The sequence below is a fragment of the Muntiacus reevesi genome, chromosome 3, assembly GCF_963930625.1.
Source record: "Muntiacus reevesi chromosome 3, mMunRee1.1, whole genome shotgun sequence".
Lineage (NCBI taxonomy): Eukaryota > Metazoa > Chordata > Mammalia > Artiodactyla > Cervidae > Muntiacus > Muntiacus reevesi.
Genome location: NC_089251.1, coordinates 31786459 through 31810546, shown reverse-complemented (window position 1 = coordinate 31810546; position 24088 = coordinate 31786459). Strand labels below are relative to the sequence as shown.

General features: G+C 42.7%; 1 protein-coding gene across 10 annotated transcripts in view; it reads left to right on the top strand.

Annotated features, from left to right (window-relative positions):
* The window catches only part of KIF3C (kinesin family member 3C), a 57910-nt gene extending 34020 nt beyond the window's left edge, over positions 1-23890 (top strand). For 2 of the 10 annotated variants that reach the window (XM_065928719.1, XM_065928718.1), the window contains 3 exons: positions 3989-4032; positions 4957-5096; positions 8339-10329. In XM_065928719.1, coding sequence (XP_065784791.1) covers positions 3989-4032; positions 4957-5096; positions 8339-8467 — 313 coding nt within the window. In that variant the 3' untranslated portion in view covers positions 8468-10329. Of the gene's footprint in view, positions 1-3988; positions 4033-4956; positions 10330-12788; positions 14410-20734; positions 20835-20876 lie in introns of those variants that run through there. The other 8 variants (XM_065928721.1, XM_065928723.1, XM_065928720.1 and 5 more) reach the window with 8 other exon arrangements.
* Positions 23891-24088: the final 198 nt, after the last annotated feature.

Genomic DNA, 24088 nt, shown 5'->3' with positions numbered 1-24088 from the left:
TGGCACATGGTGGTACTGAATTAAAATCATTAAAAGCTAGCTTTCCCTTACCCTGTCTTCCCAGGGCCTCTTTTCCTCACTCTGAGTTCATCTGCTGGCTCCCTGGAGTGTGACAGTCTTATAGGAAATGAGAAGTAGTTGCTGCTAAAAAAAAATGTGAAGCCCAGGGAGTTGGCTGGCAGTCCAGTGGTGGAGCCCAGGTTAGATCGATGGTCAGGGAACTAAGACCCCATAGGCCCCGTGGCACAGCAAAAAAATATAAAATGGTGACACTGATGGTGTCCTGGAGGGGCCTCCTTCCTTTGCGCTGGGCTCCAGCCCTGAGATCTAAGAGGGTTCCAGGGCTCTGCTGCTTTAGGAATTGGTCAGGTATTTTTAGGTATCAGTAATTTGCTATCATGCTAAGTTGCTTCAGTAGTGTCTGACTCTTCGTGACCCTATGGACTGTATCCCCCCAAGCTCCTCTGTCCAAGGGGTATGGACTATAGCTTCCCAAGCTCATCTGTCCAAAGCATTCTCCAGGCAAGAATACTGGAGCGGGTTGCCATGCCCTCCTCCAAAGGCTCTTCCTGACCCAGGGATCGGATCAACGTCTCTTATGTCTCATGCGTTGACAAGCAGGTTCTTTACCACTAGTGCCACCTGGGAAGCCCAATCTTTATACACCTGTAGTTCTCCCAGGTAGGGGTTATTGTCCCTAGTTTACAGATGAGATATAGGGAAACTAACTAACTTGGCTAAAGATGTGGGCTTAGTGATGAGGCTGTGAAGCCTGTAATTTTTGATCCTGTGCCTCATCTCACTAGCCCATCTGCACCTCAGAACTGATAGGCACCCTACATGTTCTACAAGTAGTGCAAGCCTGGGACAAAAGGGAAGAGTGCTGGGAATAAACCAAGTTTCCAGACCCTTAGCCTTGAGATTCTATTTTAAAGCCACTCATTCCTCCTATTAGCTGTGGGCTCACTTGAGTGGCTGAGCCAGAATTCCAATGAAACAGCCAGAGGGCAGAAGCTTACCCTTGGCTGGGGTCTCTTGTAGACAGCTTTGTTGTTGATGAGGCAAGTGCCAGGTTTCTCTTCTTCCTCCGTGGCTGGGCACCTGATCTCCACAGAGTCACTTCTTTCTGTTTTCAGTTGCCTAAGGCTGAATGTGTGTTAATTAGAACTTCGCCATTACTAAAGATTCACTTAAGCTGGCCTGAACCAAATATGGACACTGAGAAGCATGCCGTGGACCCCCAAGGGCAAGGACAGACTATGTTCTCAGGACCAACCTAGTACCAGGGACTCAGACCCCACAAGGACCCTCTTTATCTCATTGCACTTTTGTCTGTGTGAGGTTCATGATCTGTCCTCAGCTGCTCCAGTCCGTGACTTAGAAAATACATCTGCCAACAGCTGTGTTTACATGACTCAGTCATTCGGAGAGACTTAGAAGTCCCAGTGCCAACTTGCTGGGAATATGATTCCAATTCAGTGGTTTGGGTCCGATGGATGGGAGCATGATATATGAACGTGACCTCCAAGAGTCCTACTTCTGTGACCACATGTACGTACACGGGGTGATGATGGTAGAAATATATTCCTCAAAAATGTTGGCAGGGGTAGCAGTGGGGGTGGGGTGTGCTCCGGGCAGTCAACAAAACAGATGTTCACAACCAGTGTATCCATCACACAGAATCGCTTAAGAAAAATTTGCTCTGGGAATCATCTTTTACTTTTTTTTCCTGGCTGTTTTTCTTATAACCTGCACTAAGATTACCAACCTCAGAGGTTCTGTCTTATTATATCTAGGATAGATCTATGTGGTGGACACTGCAGTTTGCCTTCCCAATATCCATTCTTCCCTTCTTCTTTACTTACACAATAATTTTGTTCAAGGAGGGCAGTGCACCTAACTGAAAATACTCATTCCCAGACTCTGTGCAGCGATGACACCCATAGGGCATGGTTTTGGCCAAGGAGATGTAAATGGAAGTCAGCTCGGGATTTCTGGAAATGTTTTTGCTTTTCCTGAACACCTGTTTTTCCTCTTCCTGCCTAGAATTCAAACACACCTCCTGAAGTACATTCTTCACTGGGAAAAAAAAACATTTATTGAGCACCTGTTACCCTTGTATTCTAAGTTCTGTTCCAAGTGCTTGGTGTACAGCAGTGAACAGAGCAGACGGAAGACCCTGTCTTCATGGTGCTTCACTGTAAGATGGGAGAAAGACAGAAACAAGAAAAACCTCTTGCAGGTTCAGATGACATTATGTGTGACCACGAAAAAACAGAGAAAGGAGACGGGGAGCTCTAGGTACTGATGGTAGTGGTGATGGAGGTGGTGATGGTGGGTTGTAGTCATTCCCTTAGTAGTCACCTAATAAGAAGGTGACATTGGAGGAGAGTCTTGAAAGAAGTAAGGAAGTGGACTCCAGGAGAGAGCAAATGTAAACTTCGTAGATGAGAGTGTGTCAGACTTGTTCAAGGAGCAGCAGCCACATTGCAACCTCGAGGCAACAAGCATAACAAGTAAAGATTTATGGAGTGGAGAGACCATGAGCAAGTCCTTGGGTGGCGGGGGCCGGGGAGGTGGTGGGTGGGTTGTGCTGCTGCGCCAGCCTGACTCTGTCTACTTCTAGACTTCTAATGGTGCCAGACAAACCCCCAGAGGTTTAAGCCAGTGTTAGGGGGATTTGCCAGGGATCTGCTTGTGAGAAGAGCACCTCCAAGTGATTCCAGTGAAAACTCACTCAAGTCCAAGAAAGGTGGCTGAAGCCATTTGTGAGTCTGAGTCATGCTCTGGTGGGGCTGCCCGTCAAGCATCAAGTCCACCTGCCTGCATAAACACCAGAACTGCCCTCGAGGGTGGTAAAGGCAGAGGACACTTCAGAGCCCCTCTGCTCAACCACATGCCCCCTCTTCAAAACTGGGTGGAGTGAGGTTAAAGAGAAGTACACCCAGAAAAGGAAAATAATTTCCCAAAAGTCACATGAATGATGTGTAAGCTGGGCCTGGGGAGCATAAGGACTTGATTTCTAGACACATTGTTTATGTTTTTTTGTGTTTTTAAAAAATAATTTAAAACTTGCAGAAAAGTTGTAAGAATCACACTGAGAACTCCGCTATATTCTTAGCAATGGCAACCCACTCCAGTGTTCTTGCCTGGAGAATCCCAGGGACGGGGGAGCCTGGTGGGCTGCCATCTATGGGGTCGCACAGAGTCGGACACGACTGAAGTGACTTAGCAGCAGCAGCAGCAGCAGCATACTCTTAGCCCAGAGACCCTGTTCAAGTTTTGCCAGCTGTCCCAAGAATGACCTTTGTAGCAAAAGGATCCAATCCAAGATCATGTGTTGTATTTAACTATCATGTCTCTTTAGTCTCCTATCTAGAAAAATCCCTCAGTCTATTCTTTTTTTTTTTTTTTTTCGCTCAGTCTGTTCTTGATCTTTACACCTACCTTAACATTCTTTAATGTTACAGGCCTATCAATTTGTAGACTGTCCCTCAATTCAGATTTGTCTGAGATCTCCCTTGGTTAGAGTCAGGTGATGCACAGAAGTGATGCTGTGGTCCCTGTGGTCCTCTCATTGTATCCCGTCAGGTGGAACATGATGACATTGCTTTGTGCTGTACTGGTAATGTTCAGTTTGATCACTTATTAAGGTGGCACTGCCAGGCTTCTCTACTATAAAGCAGTCACCCTTTATCCATTTGTAAGTAATAAGCATCTTATGAGGAGGTACTGTGAAGTTATGTAAACATTCCACTCCTCTAAATTTCACCCATGGTTTTAATATCCACTGATAATTTCCTGCTTGAATTAACTATTGCTGTATGGTTGACAAACAGTGGCCTTTTAATTCCATTATTTTTCCTACATTTATTAGTTGACATTAATGTGTTAGAAACTTGCTTTCTCTTCTCCTTATCTGTTTTTTGCTTATTTATATCAGTATGGACTCATAGATTCTTTTTTCCACTCTCCTCTTTCACCACAGTGGTAAAGAATCTGCCTGCAATGCAGGAGCCGCAGGAGACTCAGGTTCGATCCCTGGGTTGGGAAGATCCCTTGGAGAGGGAAATGGCAACCCACTCCAGTATACTTGCCTGGAAAATCCTATGGACAGAGGAGGCTGGTGGGTTACAGTCCACGGGGTCGCAAAGAGTTGGACACGACTGAGCAGCTTGTCACATAGCACACAGGGCTGCCACCCTGCTCAGCTGTCCTTTTCACATGAGCGCCAACATCTCTGGGAGGCCATGGTCTGCATAGCCGCACTTAATGACCAGGTTGCAAAGGAGGGAGGAAGAAGAGGAGGGAACTGGGAGGTGTGGAGGGAGAGGGAGACACATTATATTTGAAGCAAATATTTCTCTTCTGTGTGCTGCAGCAAATTTAGAAAAGCACAGGAGGATGAGAAAAGAAAGGATGTGAACTGTCCCTGCTCTAGGGGTTTACAAATTAAGTAGTTAGGAAGAAATTCTTTTTTGAATGGTAAGAGGGGAAACACCCAGTGTGCTCACCACCCAGGAGCACTGCACACACATCTGGCTTCCACCAGACACTGGGCCTCATGGGTGAATTGGCTGCAGCAGGGCCCCTCTCCTGTATGCCCCTAGTCAAGTCATCCAACTCCCTGGGTCTTCGAAAATGATGGCTTTTACCCCCTCACCAGCAGTTACTCATCGTAAGAGACACTCTAGAATTTACAAAGAATAAAGAGCCCTGTAAATGTAAGGAGTTATTATTATGGTTGTATCAGGATATTAGATCAGCTGCTTAAAAGGGCATCCCAAATAACTGGGGTTTAAACAAGACAGTTTTATTACTCTCCCATATGGTAATATTGGTATTAGTGGACCAGGGCTGGTTTGCTGACTGATAGGGCTATTCCATGGGATTAGAAACCTACATTCTTTCCACCTTGTTGATTCAACATCTTTAGAGTGTTGTTCTTGTCCACAGGGCCAAGACACTCATCACTACATCTGTGTTCCAGTCCCTGGAAAGGGCAAAAAGGAGGAGTAGAGGGCGTGCTGATCCTTAATGGGAACTGGAAGTTGCATAATCCCATTGGCCAGAACTTTGTCATGCTCATCTTCAAGGTGGGAGTCTGGGTCTTTACTCTGGGTTGCTAATAATCAGGGATTTTATTATGGCACAGCCGTGTGGATTGGCGCTGTGACTGGTCACAAGGTGAGCCCTGTATTCTCTGGATTCCTGCAAATTCCAGATGTGTGTTTCTGTCACGGACAACAGAGCCAAGATTTGCAGAACTTGGACCTTATACAGTTTTGGGGAGAGAAAGGAGAGCTCTAACCAAGAAAAAAGAACAAAATTAGTTACAGAAGTGAATAGGTAGAATGAGAAAACAAAGCACTAATTATACAATTTAAAAGCTGACAAATATCACATCACAAAATTCAGAAAAATAGCATGATATGCTTATTGTTTAAAAACCTGACAGACCGCTCTAAAACTCTTTCCCTGCATTTTCCAACTGTGCACTTTTTGGATGCATCTGAATACAACCATAACTTTGCAATATTTTCTAGCCAAAAAAACATACAAAAACCCCAGATGCATAATTAATTCAGTGTCTCTTTTAAAATGGTTGACTGAAAGTAAAAAAATATTATTATTGAGAGTTTAGAAAAGTTTCTTTGTGCTTCACTTCATTATTGGTGCGTGCATGCTAACTTCAGCTGTGCCCAACTCATTGCGACCCTATGGACTGTAGCCCACCAAGCTCCTCTGTCCATGGGATTCTTCAGGCAAGAGTATTGGAGTGGGTTGCTATGCCCTTCTCCAGGGGATCTTCCCGACCCAGGGATCAAATCTGCATTTGCCTCCTGTGTTGGTAGGCGGGTTCTTTACCATTAGCGCCACCTGGGGAAGCTGTCATATATTATTTTAGAATTATGATTAAACTTGGGAAAACCTCTATCAAATTTCTTTCATATATGTGCTGCAGGATTTCAGGGCATTTCAAGTTATTGGTATATGTGTGCAATAACTAATCTTAGATACTGTTTGAAATAACAATACTCATTGACCAGATGGTTGATGATATCCTAATTGTAATGGTTTATTATTAATTTTTTGTATCTTCGTATGTCAGCATTGGGGGGATGCAGAAAACATACAACATGCACACAGATGTATTAGCTGTTTTAGTACTGCTACAAGATTGTGTCTGTAAGCACAAGAATTCTGATAAATTCTCTTTTGCACAACTTCCATCAAAAAGAGGAAAATGAATTGTGTGTTTATGATTAGAAACACTATGTTATGTATATTCCTGACAGGAGGGAGTTTTCATTTTGATCAGGGATTGATGAGAATCAAATTGTCTGTTTATACTGTTTTGCATGTCTGAAAACTGGAAGAATTTTCTACAGACGAGTTTTTGGCTTTGTAAATTTCAGACTTTGTCTCTCCTTCACTATCCACCGATGTCTGGTGCCAGGCACTGGAGGACTCTTTGTTACCAGTTTACCGTCTCTGGCCTTGCACTTGAATATTTTGCCACCCGAGTGAGTGAGTGGGCAGAGTAAGTCATTAGAGGACTCTTGGCAGGTCTTCCTACCCTAGGTCAAATAGCAATATTCATCTATACATTTAGACTGTGCACCACATAAATATATGCCATTGAACCAAGCTAAATATGTCTCCAACTCAACTTCCTTTTAATTAGATCTAAAATATACATGTAGCCATGTCTTGACGGTGTCAGGGAATTAGGAGTGGAGACAGTGGTTTTAAGTGACTACAGTAAAGATATCTTACTTTTAGAATTCTTTTCCAATTTTATTTAATTAATTTTTGGCAGAGAGGCTTGCAGGATCTTAGTTCCCTGACCAGGCACTGAACCCAGGCCGTGGCAGTGAAAGAAAATGTCAAGTCCTAACCACAAGGCAACCAGGGAATGTCCCCAGTTTTATTGAGATATAATTGACATATAGCACTGTATAAGTTTAAGGTATATAGCCTGATTATTTTATTTACATCCATCATGAAATGATTTCTACAATAAGTTTCGTGAACATCACCTCTTATAGATACAAAATTGAAGAAATAGAAAAAAAAGATTTTTTTCCTTGTGATGAGTGTTCTTAAGATTTAGTCTTTATGGGCTTCCTTGGTAGCTCAGTTGGTAAAGAATCTGCCTGCAATGCAGGAGACCCCAGTTTGATTCCTTGGTCAGGAAGCCCTGCTGGAGAAGGGATAGATTACCCCCTCCAGTATTCTTGAGTTTCCCTTGAGGCTCAGCTGGTAAAGAATCCACCTGCAATTCAGAAGAACTGGGTTTGATGCCTGGTTGGGAAGATCCCCTGAAGAAGGCAAAGGCTGCCCACTCCAGTATTCTGGTCTAGAGAATTTCATGGACTCTGTAGTCCATGGGGTCACAAAGAGTCAGACATGACTGAGCCACTTTCACTTTCACTCTCTTAAAAAGTTTCATATATAATGTACAGCAGTGTTAATTATATTTATCCTTAGTACTTACTTATCTTCCAGCTGGAAGTTTGTACCTTTTGACTGCCTTTATCCAACCTGGTTCTCCCCGACTTCCCCACCCCTTTACAACCTGTAACCACAAATCTGTTCTCTTTTTCTAGGAGTTGGTTGGTTTCTTCGTTTTGTAGGAAAAGAGACCTACCACACAGTATAAGTGACCTACCACTTGTTACTTCCTGGTATATAGCATAATGATTTGATATTTCTATGCATTCCAAAATGGTCACCACAATAAGTCTAGTTATCATTTACTTTTATAATTTTTTAAAGAAACATGTGACTATATGATTACAATGTCAGGGCCTGGGACTTCACTGGTGGTCCAGTGGCTAAGACTCTGAGCTCCCAGTGCAGGGGGCCCAGGTTCAATCCCTGGTCAGGGAGCTAGATCCCACATGCTACAACTAAGACCCAGAGCAGCCAAATAAATAAATAAAGTTTAAAAAAAATGTCAGGGCCCCTCATTGGCCCCTGCAAGCAGGGTGTCCTGGGGTTTAAGCTTCCATATCTTCATAGTATGTCTTCCCTGGTGTCTCAGTGGTAAAGAATCAAGCTTCCAATGCAAGAGACACAGATTTGATCCCTGGGTTGGGAAGACTCCCTGGAGTCCTGCCAGGGAGTTCCATTAAGGAAATGGCAACCCACCCCAGTATTCTTGCCTGGGGAATCCCATGGACAGAGGAGCTGGACACAACTTTGTTGACTGGATAACAACAACAGCAACATCTTCACAGTAAGTCCACCTCAGTACCCATAGGTGTGGACAGAGCTTTCACGGCAGTGATTCGAGTTAGAAACCAACTTTGCATTCTCCTTGGTATCCTAGCCCTGCTTTTCCAGCTCTCCTCTTCATACCACTTCCCTTCCAACCCACGTTCTGAAGACTTCTCTCTTCCTGATAAAGAGGATAGGCAATAATACGCAAGTATCTCCACAGATAAATTTCTTAATGTGAACCTTAACTATAAGATTAATACATGTCAAGTCAGAACAGTTAAAATAAATGAACATATACACACATATGCAAACACACTGGAAACTAAACAACATGTAGATAAATAATATTAATAGTTTTATCTATGTAATTAGGCCACTATTAACAATGGGCAGCTAAGAGCTGTCCAACCCACCCTGGGACTGTGCCCAGGCCCTGTTCAAAGGCATCATTCATGGAAGGCTGAACTTGTCCAGAGTGTTGCTTCTTAACCTGTGGGGTGTGTGTTTGTGTGTGTGCATATGTGTATTCATATGTGCACACGCAAGTATACACATCCATGCTATACAGCAGGTACTGGGGAGAATGTGCTCTCTATTTGGTTGGCAGTCCTCTCTTTCAAAGATGCTTGTTGAACATGTGCTTCCTCACACAGCCCTGTGTTTGATCTCTCTCCAAAGATGAGGAAGAGTTTCTAGATTCCAGGTATTCACACAGACATTCATTTTTAATGCCAAGCCTGTGTGACTGCCATTTCCCAAGCCAGTGCCAAACCTGGAATGCAGCTGATTAGAACATCTTTATTTAAAAATAGGAGTAAAGTCTGATGACACAGGCTGCTCTCACTGTAGGGAATTTAAGTGCTTGGGATTGGCCTTCCTTCCTTCCTTCCTTCCTTTTTCACCACACCTCTTTGTCTGTCTGTCTGTTTCTCTCTGTTTCTCTGTCTCTAGAGCCAATGGCCTACAAAAGGGAAATCAGTACTTTAAAAAGAAAACATGGCAGGAAGGGATAAATTAGAGAAGTTTGGGATCAATGGATACACACTACTATCTACAAAATAGAGAAACAACAAGGACCTACTGTATAGCACAGGAAACTATATTCAATATCTTAGATAACTTACAATGGAAAAGAATCTGAAAAAGAATATATTTATATATACGTTAGGGGAAGCACACTGACTGAAACCGCCCACCCTGACCAGGCACCATAGTAACCATTTGCATGAGTAGTTTTACGACAGGAGGTAAGGAACCTGGTAAGGAACACAGAACTAATAAGCCACCACCAACCCAAAGAGTTCGGGAAAGGTCAAAAGGAGACACCACATGTCTGACCACCTCCCAGAATCCTTGCTGGCATCCATCTTGGCTGAACAAGGCATGCACCACCAGGAAGGACTCTGAGTCAGAATGATTGGCTAAAGACAACCTGGAAACTAATCCCATCACCATAAAACCTGAGACTGAGAGCCACGTGGCAGAGCTCTTCTCCTGGGTTCCCTCTCCCCACTGCTCTCCACCGGAGTGCTCTTTTCCAATAAAATCTCTTTCTTTGTCAGCACATGTATCCCCTTGGACAATTCATTTCCGAGTGTTAGACAAGAGCCCAGTTTCGGGCCCTGGAAGGGGCCCCCCTTCTTGCAACATATATGTACAACTGAATCACTTTGCCATGTACGTGAAACTAACACATTGTAAATCAACTATACGTCAATGAAATAAAAGAAAAAAATCTTCAAAAACAAACAAAACAGGATTTTAAAATATTTTTTGAGAAAGAAATGATAATATATTTTACCTGTCTACATTTTTAATGAGGAATGAAGAACTAACAGTTTGTACGTTTACATATAAAACATATACTTTTTTATGTAAAACTAAAGACAGCATATTAAAAAGCAGAGACATTACTTTGCCAACAAAGGTCCATCTGATCAAGGCTACGGTTTTTCCAGTGGTCATGTATGGATGTGAGAGTTGGACTGTGAAGAAAGCTGAGCGCCGAAAAATAGATGCTTTTGAACTATGGTGTTGGAGAAGACTCTCCAGAGTCCCTTGGACTGCAAGGAGATCGGACCAGTCCATCCTAAAGAAGATCAGTCCTGGGTGTTCATTGGAAGGACTGATGCTGAAGCTGAAACTCCAGTACTTTGGCCACCTCATGCGAAGAGTTGACTCTTTGGAAAAGACCGTGATGCTGGGAGGGATTGGGGGCAGGAGGAGAAGGGGATGACAGAGGATGAGATGGCTGGATGGCATCACCGCCTCGATGGACATGGGTTTGAGTGGACTCCGGGAGTTGGTGATGGACAGGGAGGCCTGGCGTGCTGCGATTCATGGGGTCGCAAAGAGTCGGACACGACTGAGCGACTAAACTGAACTGACTGAATAGTCAAATATATTAAAAAATTCATTTCTACTATTCAGCTGGTTTTGTACTTGGCTGGTTAAGATACTCTCAGAGAGTGGAAATGGGTTTGCAGGAAAGAGAGAAAGAAAGAAAGATGTGAGAGAGCTATCCTAGGCTGTCATCTAGAAAACACGGTACAAGGAAAGGACCGCACAGGAGTGAAGGATGAAGTGATGGGGAGTGAGCAGGAACCAGCAGGAAGAGCTTCGGGTTCAGGCACCAGATTCTACCCTCCAGGATCCTGGGACCTAAAGCAAGTGGAAGCTGACCTTTGAATCCTTTTGACTTCTTGCAAGTACTTCAATGCCATCTTTGCAAAGAAAAACAGATTTTCTGCTTTTATGATTACATGTTTAACTTTTGAAACTTCATGCTGAGAAAAAGGGTTTATTTCCCCAGGGAATTCTAAAAGTTTTGCTAGCACTGGAAGGCATGACTTGTGTTTCAGAGATCCTCCTCTCTACTGAACATGGCTGTCAGCGGAGCAGAATGACAGCTCCCTTTGATCTGCAGAAGCTGCTTGACTCATCTTTGTTTTTGCGGCGCTCAGGGCTGTCACATGCCACAGTAGTTGTTCGTGGCCCTTTCCCCTTGTGAAACTCAACCCATATTTTGATTGCATTTCATTCTAGTTGCAAGAGATGTGGTAAAAACAGTAATAAAAGCAGTTCAATGAAAAACAATCCAAAGGAATAAGTGGATTTTTGCCCTAAGTGCAGCAGGGAAGAAGCACTCCTCACCCCCAGCTTCTCCCAGCAACCAGAGCCTCAACTAACTCCTTCCAGCTCCCAGGGGAACTGCAGAGCTCCCAGGCCGCCCCCACTCAATTTGCTTTACAAAGGGAAAATAATTCTTAAGGAGCTGTTGGAAACCTGCATTATATCTGAAAAAGGGGGGAAGGTAGCAGTGAATTATTTAAAAAGAGAGTTGGAGAATGGAAGGGGATATCCAAAAATACCCAACTAACGTGCACTCACATACACCCACACACACTTACCCAAAGCTCCGTTACCAACTAGAAAATGGAATCTAGCTCAGGAATGATAATTTACCATATTCTTCAATTCCTCAGTGAAGTAAAGGGCTGTAGTTATGGTGTTTTAGAAAGGAAGGGAGTTTCATTCATTCATTCATGACTACTTACTGAATACCTGCAAGGAGCAAGGCTTATGCTAAGCCTTTAGCAATTGTTGATGTCATCCCCATCAGCAATTCCTCACCACCCACATAGCCACCATTTCTCCCCATTTCCACTGCAATTTCCCCTCCCCCATCAAATCCTACAAGTCTCCTAACTGGTCTGTCAGCTTCTGTCTTTCACCTTTTCTCTCTGCCCCATCCTCACCCCTGTCCCCATGGTACATTCTCCACACAATAGCCAAAAAGATATTTCACAGCAAAGAGTTTATATTTAAAATGTAAAATAAAATCATAAGAATCCCCTGCTTAAAACTCTCTAATGGTTTCATATTACCCTTTAAAAACTGTTTTTTTTTTTTTTTTACAACTGCCTGCAAGGTCCTACACAAACTGACTCCTGTCTATACTTTTATTACAATCTTATATCACATCCCCCATCTCAAAATACTCAGTATTGACACTGGCACTTTTAATGGTGTGTATGGTCCCTCAGCTTTGCTATGCTTATTCCCTGCTCAAGGCCTTTGCACTTGCTATGTCCTTGTCTTGAAACACTCTCCCCCAGACTTGTAGATGGCTCCTTTTCACCATTCAGATCTCGCATCAAATGTCACCCTCTCAGTGAGGTTTTCCCCAAATGTCACCTTCTCAGTGAGGTTTTCCCTGGCCACTCAGTCTAAATTGGTTGCTCTTTCTACACCATTACCCTTTTAAATTTATTTTCTAAAAGCATAGCACTTACCACTATCTGAAGGTGTTTTATTTGTTTGATTTTTGACGTAATAGTTTTTAGTGTGGGCCCAGGTTCATAAGTTTTGGCATCACCTGGGAAATCATTAGAAGTACCTATTCTCAGGCCCTACCCTAGACCTACTGAATTGGACATTCTGGGGGTGGGATCCAGAGATTTGTAGTTGTACAAACCCTCCAGGTGATTCTGATGAGAATTAAAGTTTGAGAACCACTGGCTTTTATTAATTACTGCTTCTCTCCCTCTTCCCCCTAGAATGTAAATCCAAGAGAATGGAAGTCCATCTGTCTTATTCAGCACAGAACGACTGTTGCAGGAAGGGGGACCCTTTCCAGGGCCCGAAACTGGGCTCTTGTCTAACACTCGGAAATGAATTGTCTGAGGAGACACATGCTGACAAAGCAAGAGATTTTATTGTGAAGGGCACCCGGGGGAAGAGCAGTAGGCAAGGGAACCCAGGAGAACTGCTCTGCCGCGTGGCTCACAGTCTCGGGTTTTATGGTGATGGGATTAGTTTCCGGGTGGTCTTTGGCCAATCATTCTAATTCAGAGTCCTTCCTGGTGGCGCACGCATCACTCAGCCAAGATGGATGCTAGCAAGGATTCTGGGAAGTGGACAGACACGCGGTGTCTCCTTTTGACCTTTCCCAAACTCTTCCAGTTGGTGGTGGCTTATTAGTTCCGTATTCCTTATCAGGATCTCCTGTCGTAAAACAACTCATGCAAATGGTTACTATGGTGCCTGGCCAGGGTGGGCGGTTTCAATCAGTGTGCTTCCCCTAACACTACCAGCACCAAACATATAGCAGGCACTCAATAAATTGTTGAATGATGACAGAGTGAATGAATGATTGACTAGTGTCCTGAATTTTGTGTCTGGGGGTCACATGGGATGGATTTGGCAGAGAGCCCTGTGGAACCAGGCCCCAGGAATCTGCTTTTGTCTATATAACACATTGATCTTGCAGGCTAGATAAACCCAAACAGGGAATTCTGAAGTTAAAGAAATGCTTGAAAAGTATTGTTCAAAATGTTACTAACTACAGTTTGGAAACTAGGAGCATATTCCAAGGTCCTCAGAGAACCAGATGGTTTGTAGATTGTATCCGATTAGAGGACAAGGATAATATCTTTTTCTTTCAATTCTGTACAGTTCTTACTATGTAAATCCCAGAGCAGGCTGCTGATTGACAAAGTAGCTTTCTCGTCCCTCAGTCATTCTGCTTTATATCAACCCTGGAATCTAAAAAAATAAAAAGAAAAAAAGCTCTAAACCAATTAATTCTGCCTCCAGTGGTTTCTAAAAGCTTTCAGATTGAAACACCAGGTCAACCTCCAGCCCAGATGAAGGAGGAAAAACACCGTCTTTGCAAAAGACATTGAACTTTACAAAAGGTTAGATCAACAAGGAGAACAATAGAAAGGCCTTGGGAACCTCTTCTTAGAAATAATCCACTGGCTAGAAGCAAATACTAAAGGGCAGACGCCATGCTGGGTACTGGGGTTACAAAGACCAGGAGAGTAGGGTTCATGTCTACAAGGAACTCACAATCTGAGGAGAGAGACAGGCACGTACACAAATAGAGCAGAGAGTCAGTTCTGAGGTGATGACTAACTGCAACGGTTTGCAAAGGAAAAATTCCTGGAGGAGGTGATATTTGAACAGATCTGGAGAGCTGTTGTCTCACTGGGTAGGCAGGAAAGGGCAGTCCAGGCAGAAAACACAAATGTGAAAGCACAGAGATGAAAAAGGGCAGGGAAGAGTTCAAAAATGATTAAGAGAAATGACTGAATTGGTTACAAGATATATATAGATATTTAGAGAAATTTAAATACTGACTGCTTGATATTAAAGTTTATTGTTAACTTTTAAAGATATATTAGTGATTTGTGGCTATGTTATGAAAGAGTTCTTATCTTTTGGTGATACATATTGAAATATGATTTCTGGTTAAAAGGATATGGTATCTGGAATTTGCTTCAAAATAATATGGGAAGGGCAAGGATAGGGATAAAGATGAAAAGAGGTTGACCCTGAATTTTTGTTGAAACTAGAGGATGGATAAACTATATTTTATATGTCTATATGTTTGGAATTTTTTATAATAAAGAAGTTAGGTGGGGTGAGAGAGATTGCCTAGGGCTGTAGCTACTGTTGTAATAAGCATTCAACAAATATTACTTTTCTCGCTCTCTTGAATGTGTCATTAGATGTGATGACCATATTACTACTTATAGGCACAAGCTGGAGGAAAAAGCTAAGCAAGTCACTGATGCTTTTTCTAACCCAAGTCCTACTTCCCAGAGTGTGTGTATTGCCCACTGTTTGAAGCAATGGCCCCGTAAGAGTTGCTCTTGCTTACTGTTACGCATGGGAGGGGTGGCTGGTCTCCAAAGTGAACGCAGGTTTGTTTCCAAGGGATCCTGCTGAAGGCCACCCTGAGAGACGAGACATACTTGATCAGGGCTCAGCTGGAGCTCCAGCTCCCGGTTCACAGAAGGGCAGAGAGCTCAGCCTCTTCAGGGTCTGCCTCTTTCACCAAGGACTGAGCTCAGGCTTCCCTGGTGGCACAGATGGTGAAGAATCTGCCTACAATATGGGAGACATGGGTTCGGTCTCTGGGTTGGGAAGACCCCCGAGAGGAGGAAATGGCAACCCACTCCAGTATTTTTGCTTGGAGAGTCCCCATGGGAGCCTGGGGAGGAGTCTGGGGGGCTACAGTCTATGGGGGCAGAGAGCTGGACGCGACTGAGCACACAGCTAATGCTCACATGAGCTCAGGCAGGCGAGAAGCGTCCCTGGGGAATCTTCTGCACATGGTGTAGCTAGGACGCAGGCCTGAAGTGAGGAAAAAGTCAGTGGAGCATAGGCAGAGGGGGCGCTTCTTACCTAAACTCTAGGGTCTACGACCTACCATTTAGGGAAAACTAAAAAACAGAGACAAAGATTGTGGGAGAAGGTGGTTATACACGAATTGCTCTTTTCTGAAGTCTCATTGGAAAATTGGAGTACCTGAAGTGCTTTACAGGTAGACTAGACAACTGAGCCACTCGTGGCTGATTTGAAGGGACCTCAGAATAGACTCTCTGCGAACAAGTCCCCTAAACACCACAGAGACTAGAAACATTATCATTAGAGAGTATTTCTTTGGTATTAAAATTCACAGGAGGAGAAATACATTATGCACATATTAGTTACAATTATTGTTCATAATTTTCTGCTAAAAATATCTTAAATTCATGTAGTATCTTTTTTTTTTTTTGGTAGTATCTTTTTAAAAAACATGTTTGTTTTATTTTTTGGCTGTGCTGGGTCTGTTTTGCTGCAAGCAGGCTTTCTCTAGTTTTCTCTAGTTGCGGCAACCAGGAGCTACTCTTTGTTGAGATGTGGAGGCTTCTCATTGTGGTAGGTTCTCTTGTTGTTGGACACAGGCTCTAAGCACTCCGGCTTCAGTAGTTGAGGCAGGTGGGCTTGATAGTGGCAGCTTCTGGGTTCTAGAGCATGGGCTCAGAAGTTGTGTCACCTGGGCTTAGTTGCTCTGTGGCATGTGGGATCTTCCTGGACCAGGGATTGAACCAGTGTCTCCTTCATTGGCAGGTAGATTCTTAACCACTGGATCACCAGAGAAATCCAAGACCCTCTTTTGATGGGAGAAGTGGCAAGAACTATTATAAAGTGGTGTGGACACAGGGAGGCATGATTCATTAGGAATTATTTTTCTTTTTTTTTTTTTAAATAAAGAGATTTAGATAACAATAATTGTGAAGATAGTTCAGAGAGTTTTCAGATACTCTATACCTACTATTAACATCTTACATTATTAATATGATACATTTGTTACAATTTATAAATCAATAGCAATATATTATTATTAGCTAAAGTCCATTCTTTATTCAGATTTCCTTAGATTTTGCCTAGTTTTCTGTCCCAGGCTCCCATCTAGAGTGCAACATCACTTTTAGTCAGCACGACTCCTTTGACTCGTTTTGGCTGTCACAGTTTCTCAGCCTTTTCTTGCTTTTGATGACCTTGACAGTATTACTGGTCAGGTATTTTGTAAAATGGTCCCTCTATTGGGCTTTGTTTGATGGTTTCCTCATGACTAGACTGTGTGGTTTGGGGAGGCTGAGGCTATGGGGTTTTGGAAAGAATACCATAGAGGCAAAGTATTGTCATCACATCATATTAAGGGTACGGTGTGTGTGTGAGTGTTTTAGTTGCCCAGTCTTGTCCGACTGTTTGAGATACCATGGACTGTAGCCCACCAGACTCCTGTGTCCATAGGACTTCGCAGGCAGGAATACTGGAGTGGGTTACCGGTCTCCGTTCTAGGGGATCTTCCCAACCCAGGGATTGAAACCAGATTCCCTGCATTGCAGATGGATTCTTTACCATCTAAGCCCACCAGGGAAGCCATATATATGCTGCACACATAGCACATGGAATCTCTAGTTCCCTGACCAGGAATCGAACCCATAGAAGCTCAAAGCCTTTACCACTGGACTGCCAGGGAAGTCCCTAGGGTACATACTACTATTAACATGATTTATCACTGTTGTTTTGACCTTGATAACCTGGCTAAGGTAGTGCTTATCCACTGTAAATTTACTTAAAAAAAAATCTATTTATCTGGCTGCCCTGGGTCTTAGTTATGGAATGTATACTTTTAACTGTGGCATGTGGGATCTAGTTCCCTGACCAGGGATTGAACACAGGCCCCTTGCATTGGAAACACAATGTCTTTGCCACTGGACCACCAGGGAAACCCCTGAAATTACTTTTTTTTTTTTTTAAACCTTCTTTCCTCTGTGTTCTTTGGAAGAAATCACTACGTACACACCACATTTAAGTGGTGAAGAGTTATATTCCATTTATTTGAGGGTGGAGTGTCATTTACACAAATTATTTGAAATTCTTCTATATGGGAACTCTGTCTCTTGTCCCATATTTATTTATATTTTAATCATTTATTTATGTCGGTGTAGACTCACAAAATTTATTTTACACTTTGGGTTATTCATTTTGTTGCTCAGATTGTTGGAAGCCATTAAAAATTTTATTTATTTATTTTAATTGGAGGCTAATTACTTTACAGTATTATAGTGGTTTTTGCCATACATTGACATGAGTCAGCCATGGGTGTACATGTGTTCCCCATCCTGAACCCCCCTCCCAACTCCCTCCACATCCCATCCCTCAGGGTCATCCCAGTACACCAACCCTGACCACCCTGTCTCATGCATCCAACCTGGACTGGTGATCTATTTCACATATGATAATATATATGTTTCAATGCTATTCTCTCAAATTATTGGAAGCCATTTTTAATCATTTATGTCACTACACTACAGAAATAGAATTCTAACTGTCCAGAAGCTCCCATCATCCTGTCTTCCAGTCACTATTCTGAACTTGTGATGAGATCAATCCCTGGGGTCTGCTGTTGCACTTTATATAGTTGGAATTATACAGTATGTACTCGCCTGTGCCTGGTTTCTTTCACTCAGCATTATGTTTGTGAGATTTACCCATGTTGCTACACTTTGCTGTGGAGAGGCCTTCTCACTTTGTAGTTTTCAACTTTAGACCTTCCCACCCCAAGATTCTGAAATGGGCCACACTTCCCAAACTTATTTCATTGTAGTCTTAGATGGAGGTTATCAAAAACAGGCTTGAGATCAGAACATAAGTGTAAATAGTCCATTGGGAATTGATTTCAGGAAGCCCCGGTCAGGGCATGAGGAAGGAAATACAGAAGGGAGGAAGCCAGGCCGAGGAGTTAATGAGCAGCTCAGCAGAGCTCAGTCTCATAGGGTCCTCCACTGAGTGGGGGGTTGTTCTCCAGGGAATCATCCTTGGGGGTTCTCCATGGGGGGCCTCCACGGGGTGGGGAGTGGTTCTCCAGGGTATCAGGGGGTCCTCCATGGGGGTCTTCCCTGGAGGTTCTCCACAGGCTGGTGTTCTCCTGGGGGTCTGCCATGGGGTCTTCCATATGGGGGTTCTCCACTGGGTCCTTCCCGGGGATGCTCCACAGAAGTCTCCATGGATTCTCCGGGAGATTGTGCAGAACTTGTTTAAGAGCTGTCCTGCAGAGAAGCAAAGAAACTTCAGGTATTTATAAACCAATTCCTTTCAGTTATTGCTTGAAAGTTGAGTATATTAACACACTAACAATCGCAGTCTGCCCCCAGTGTGGGTTAATATGCACCTATGTCCAGAGAAAGCTCGTAGGTAGGCTCAGGGTTGCAGGTACCAGCAGGAAAAAGCCATCAGAGTGAAGGAGGTCTAGGCCAAGGCAATGGGTGTATCACAACTGTTAGCACCTTTTCCACCCTGACCTATGTGGATCACACCTTAAGTCCATTTTGTCGTGGACACTTTATGCTAGTAGCCAGCAGCAATAACTAAAATAAAAATTAATTGACAGATATAAGGCACCTGTCAAAATGATACAAATTTTTAAAAAGTGGCAACCACAAAGAGTGATTGGGGATGTGGAATGAGTATTTTCATACTTTAATGGTAGAACTCTAAATGGTTTATTTTTTGCAGAATGAAATCTGGCAATATCTGTTAAAAATAAGTATTCCAAAGATGATGGATGTTCATTAAACCTATTGTGGTAATCGTTTAATGATGTTTGTAAGTCAGAGCATTCGTTACGTTGTACACCTTAAACTTATACAGTGCTGTGTTGTCAGTTATAGCTCAATAAAACGGGATAAAATAGGTATTCCACTGCAACTAGTGTATAAATAAGTTCTTGAAATTTAATGACAACACAGTGATTATAGTCAACAGTACTATATTATAAACTTCAAAATCACCATGAGGTTAAATCTTAATTGTTCTCAATTCAAAAAGAAGCAATGATTATGTGACCTGATGAAGGTGTTAGCCAACCCTACTATAGTAATCATAGTGGAATATACAAATGTAGCAGACCAACAAATTTACACCTCAAATTTATAACGTTACATGTCAATTATAACTCAATAAGAAAATTTTTTCAATGAAAAAAAAATGAGGCTAGTTAATAGAAGCAGTCTCAGTTCCGGTACTGCATTGGTACTGCGACTGTAGTGTTATTTTATTTATCCCTTCCCTCCTCTCCCACTCATTCGGGATCCCCTCACCTTCAGTCAACGTTTTTGCCGGTCTGGGTTGCTTGCCTCCATCCTTGAGGAGTCTTGAGTCTTGGTTACCCGGCCTTTGCTTGAGAACCCACTGCTCTGACCCAGTAGTTCCTCCCATAGGGGGCCATGCTGGTGTTTTGAGTCTCCTGGTATCAGCGTGAACTATGAGCTCTTGAAAAATCTGAATATCTCCTTCCCGGCATTGTTCAGTTATTCTAGTAAATGACCATAAGTCCTTTTGGGGAAAGATTATAAGGGAATCGCTAGTGTATTGTTGCATCATTTTAGGGTTCATCCTCAAGGGGACTTGGCATCTCCTTCAACTGATGAGCTCTGGGTGTGAGAACAGGCTCACGTCTGGAAACCGTAAGGGACTGTGATTTTTCCATCGTACTGGCTGACCTCAGCTTTCTACGCACTCATATTAGTTTTATATTCCTCCCAAACAAATCACCACAAACTCAGAAGCTTTAAAAACAACCCCCATGTTATTATCTTATAGTTTCCCTGTTTCAGAAGTCTGGGTATGGCTTAGCTGGATCCTCCACTTAAGGTCTCACAAGGTACAAGGTTGTAATCAAGGTGTCAGATGGGCTCTGTTCCTTTCTGGAAATCTCTTCTGGATGGAGCTTCCTTCTAGAGCTTAGCTTTTTTCTTAGCTTAGCTTCTTTCTATTCTTCCAAGTTGACATAGTGGTTGGTTGAACTCAACTCTTTGCAGTTGTAGGACAAAGGGGGCTGCTCTTCCAACAAGGCACTCTCTCTTATAGGCAGTTCACCATTTATCAGCTTGCTTCTTCAAGGCCAGTAGGAGAATCTTAGTCCAGTTGGCTAAGCCTTTTATAATGTAACCTAACTAAAGAAGTGACGATCCCATCACCTTTGCCATACTCTGTTGGCTAGAAGCAGGTTGTAGGTTTTCAAGGACAGGAGATTATATGAGTATGACTCATGGGAGGAGGTGCTTCACCCTAAGGTGTGTCTGTGTGTCTACCACATTCATTCTTGGTCTTTTTTTAAAAGTTCGGCAATATCCTTATTGTCCATTCATCTATCTTATTCCAGGAACACCATGGACTAGTAACCATTGTCCGTTGAATCTGGGATGGTCTTGTGACTTGCTCTAGTCAGTGAAAACGGCAAAAGTGATATTGTGGAGGGCCTTGAGATACCTGACAGCTTTTGCCTTTGCCCTCTTGATATGCAGAGATCTCCACAGGACAAGGAAGGTAGTCTAACCTGGAAAAGGAAAAAAAAAAGCCATGTGAAGGAATACCAGTGTCCCGAGTGAACAGCCAATACCAGCTGCAAGACATGTAAGTGATACCAACTTGGACCTTTCAGCCTGCCTACCTCTGCAGTTGAATGCAGCTACATGAATGAGCCCGGGCAAAACTAGAAGAGGCACCTTGCAGCCCACCCACAGAATCATGAGAAAACACAAATCACTATCATCTTCAATGACTGGTTTTGGAGTGGTTTATCATATGGCAATAGGTAACTGAAATAGGTGTTTCTACATCACCTGCAGTCAATCATTCCTTGAAGGTTGCTCTGAGGGGCATTAAGACCCTGGCTTTTCTGGTCTGCCCTGTTCCAGACTCAAGTATGCTCCAGTGATCAGGGAGAAGTCTCAGGCAGAGTCCCAGACGTTTTCAGGAAGGAGATGTCAGCAAATACAGGAACACTGAGTGTTAGGCTGATGTGAGGGCTGCTTTTATTACAACCTCAAAATCTCTTTTTCTCCAACTTGTAAACATTATGTGGGATGGGCCGGGGGTGGAAGCAGGAGGTTTCTTAGAGGAACCAAGAACTCTGGAATAGATGATGCCTTTGGGAGACACCACCAGCTAGGGGAAGAATTTGCAGAACACAGGGCTCAGACTATCAGAGACTGAGATTGAGGGCCTACCTTGTTCTTTTCAATGTCTCTGGCTTTGTATAAGAGCTGCAGTTCTCACAGCCTGCTGTCAGATGACATGCCTAGAATCCCTCCTTTTGTTTCCTCTCAGAAGCTTCTCTCTGCCTTCCAGTAGATGAGCTCACTTATTATTCCTTGCTGAACTCTCCTCACTAGCCTCCTACCAACCCAGTTATCTTTTCACCACTCAACACTTACCTGTCTCCTAGCGGCTGCCTTGGAGGACCCCGCCAACTTCAGATCCTGTCCTGTTCAAATCTAGTTCACTCAGTGTTTCTGCCATGTTCCATATCAGTATCAGTACTTTTTGGTATCGAAACTTCTAAACCTTGCAGAGTTTTGAAAAAGGACTTGACAAAAAAGATCTCGTTGGTGAGATGAAATTATAGGAAATTTCAGGTGTGATTTCTTCCATTCCTGTGTGGCAAGGGAGGTTACATTCAAAGTTGCAATAGATGTGATAGCCTAGGCTGCAGAATTGTTCCCAGGTACCAGATGTGGGTGAATTAACATTTCAAAACATTTTTGGAAGGTTACCAGAAAAAAATCTTTTTTTTTTTTTTGCCTGAACACCCCAAAAGATGGAGCAAAATTTGAGTATATACTAAGATAAGCTGTGTTCCTGTATTTGGAATATAAGGAAGTGGTTTTACAAGAGACTGACCAAAGAAATTCACTTCCAGTTTATTAAGATCACAAGAGCAAAAACTACAGCGTATTTTATTAGGTATACAAAAACACTCAGGGTTAAAATATTCAAATTAAAAAAATAAAATATTCAAATAAAAAAAAACACCCTACCTTATTTTAGAAGAAAACCTTAGTCTTAAAACAAATATCAGAATACATAATTATTTAGGTACTCTTATGAATTGCAAATGGTCACAAAAATAATTGATCATGTTGCATTTACCTCATCTATTTCTTCTCTTATGATAGGAGTCACCATTTTTGAGCATCTACCATGAATCAAAAACTGCCATTCATTTCATCTAGTTCTAAGAACAACATCCACTATGCCAACTAGTTCTAGTTTAAATTCATGACCACACGTCTCAAAAGGAGTCTCAATGCTGCCAAGCAACCCTACTACACTCCCCCAGTATGTTCCTCGCCCATTCTCCAAAACAAGGATTTCACACATTTTCTGCTCTCCTCAAATCTCCCACATCCTCTTCCGCCTCCTCAGTCCTGCCTACCTCTTCCACTTCTTCCCAGATCCCTCTCTGCCTCACTCAGTTCTCCATCTTTATATTCCACTGATGTATCAAATTCTTTCCTCTCCCTTGGAGCCTTTGAAATTCCCCTTCCGTCTCATTGGAATGCTCACACCCTCATCTTCATAAGACTGGTTTCTTCTGCTTTTTTTATCTGCTGTCTCAGTTCAGATGTCAAGTTCTCAGAGTCTTTCCTTGTAAGTTAAAGATGCCCCTGCTCTCTTGCATGTTAACTTGTTTCATTGTCTCCCAGACATTTATCAACACCCGATACTGTCTTGTCTGTTTATTTCTTCCCATCTCCACTTGAAGAAAGCGTCATGACAGCAGGGCTTTACTTTTCTGGTGTACTTCTATATTCTCAATATCCAAATCTGAGCCTGTCACACAATATGGTCAAAATGAATTTTCATTGAGTAAATGATCCCGATTTTTGATAGATGAGGAAACTAAAGATTAGGCAATCTAAATAAATGACTTAAGGTCACTCAGGTAGTAAATGACAAAGCTGGGACTTGAGCCTAAATTTTGCTGGATCTGGGCTCTATCCCCAGAGAGCCCCAGATTTTTTTATGTAAAAAAAAATCTCTCTTGCTAGGATGAACATTTAAAAATGGATTTGACCACTGAGGAGTACTTGTGAATGTGAACAGCATTTAAGACAACATAAGAATGAATAGTTAATTCCCCAGGCAGAAAATCAAGGAGATGCTGAGGACATCTGGCTGGACAAAGCCCTTGGTAACTAAGGAGCAGCACAGCCTGGCTATTCCCAGCTTGCTCCTGGCTGGCCTCCAATTCCTCCGTCTTCCTTCCTGCTTCCTGCATCTCTAAGTCTCTGACCACCTGCAGTTCCTTACAGTTCAGTGCAGGCTCTGGTTTTCCCTTCATGCCCATGAAGTGAGCTAGTTCATGCCTATCAATAGCATCCAGATTCATGCTTTAGAGAAACTGGAATAGGATATTTTCCATGGGGGTATATCAGCCAAATCTGTGTTTATATAATAGCCTAATTCACAGGAAGTTGCCTTTGTGTGTGTGTGTGTGTGTGTGTGTGTGCAGAAAATGGAAACCTTGTGCTGACTCTTCATTGATCCTTAAATGGACTTATATAGGCTAGAGTCCCTAGAAATGCTAGATCTAAGGGTTTGTTCTTTGGATTTTCTTCAGAAACCAAGATCAAAATGGTTATAATATTATCAGTTATTGAATGTTTATATAACTGCCATTATTCTATGCTCTTTATGTATACTTTATCTTTACAACAAACTGATTAAATAG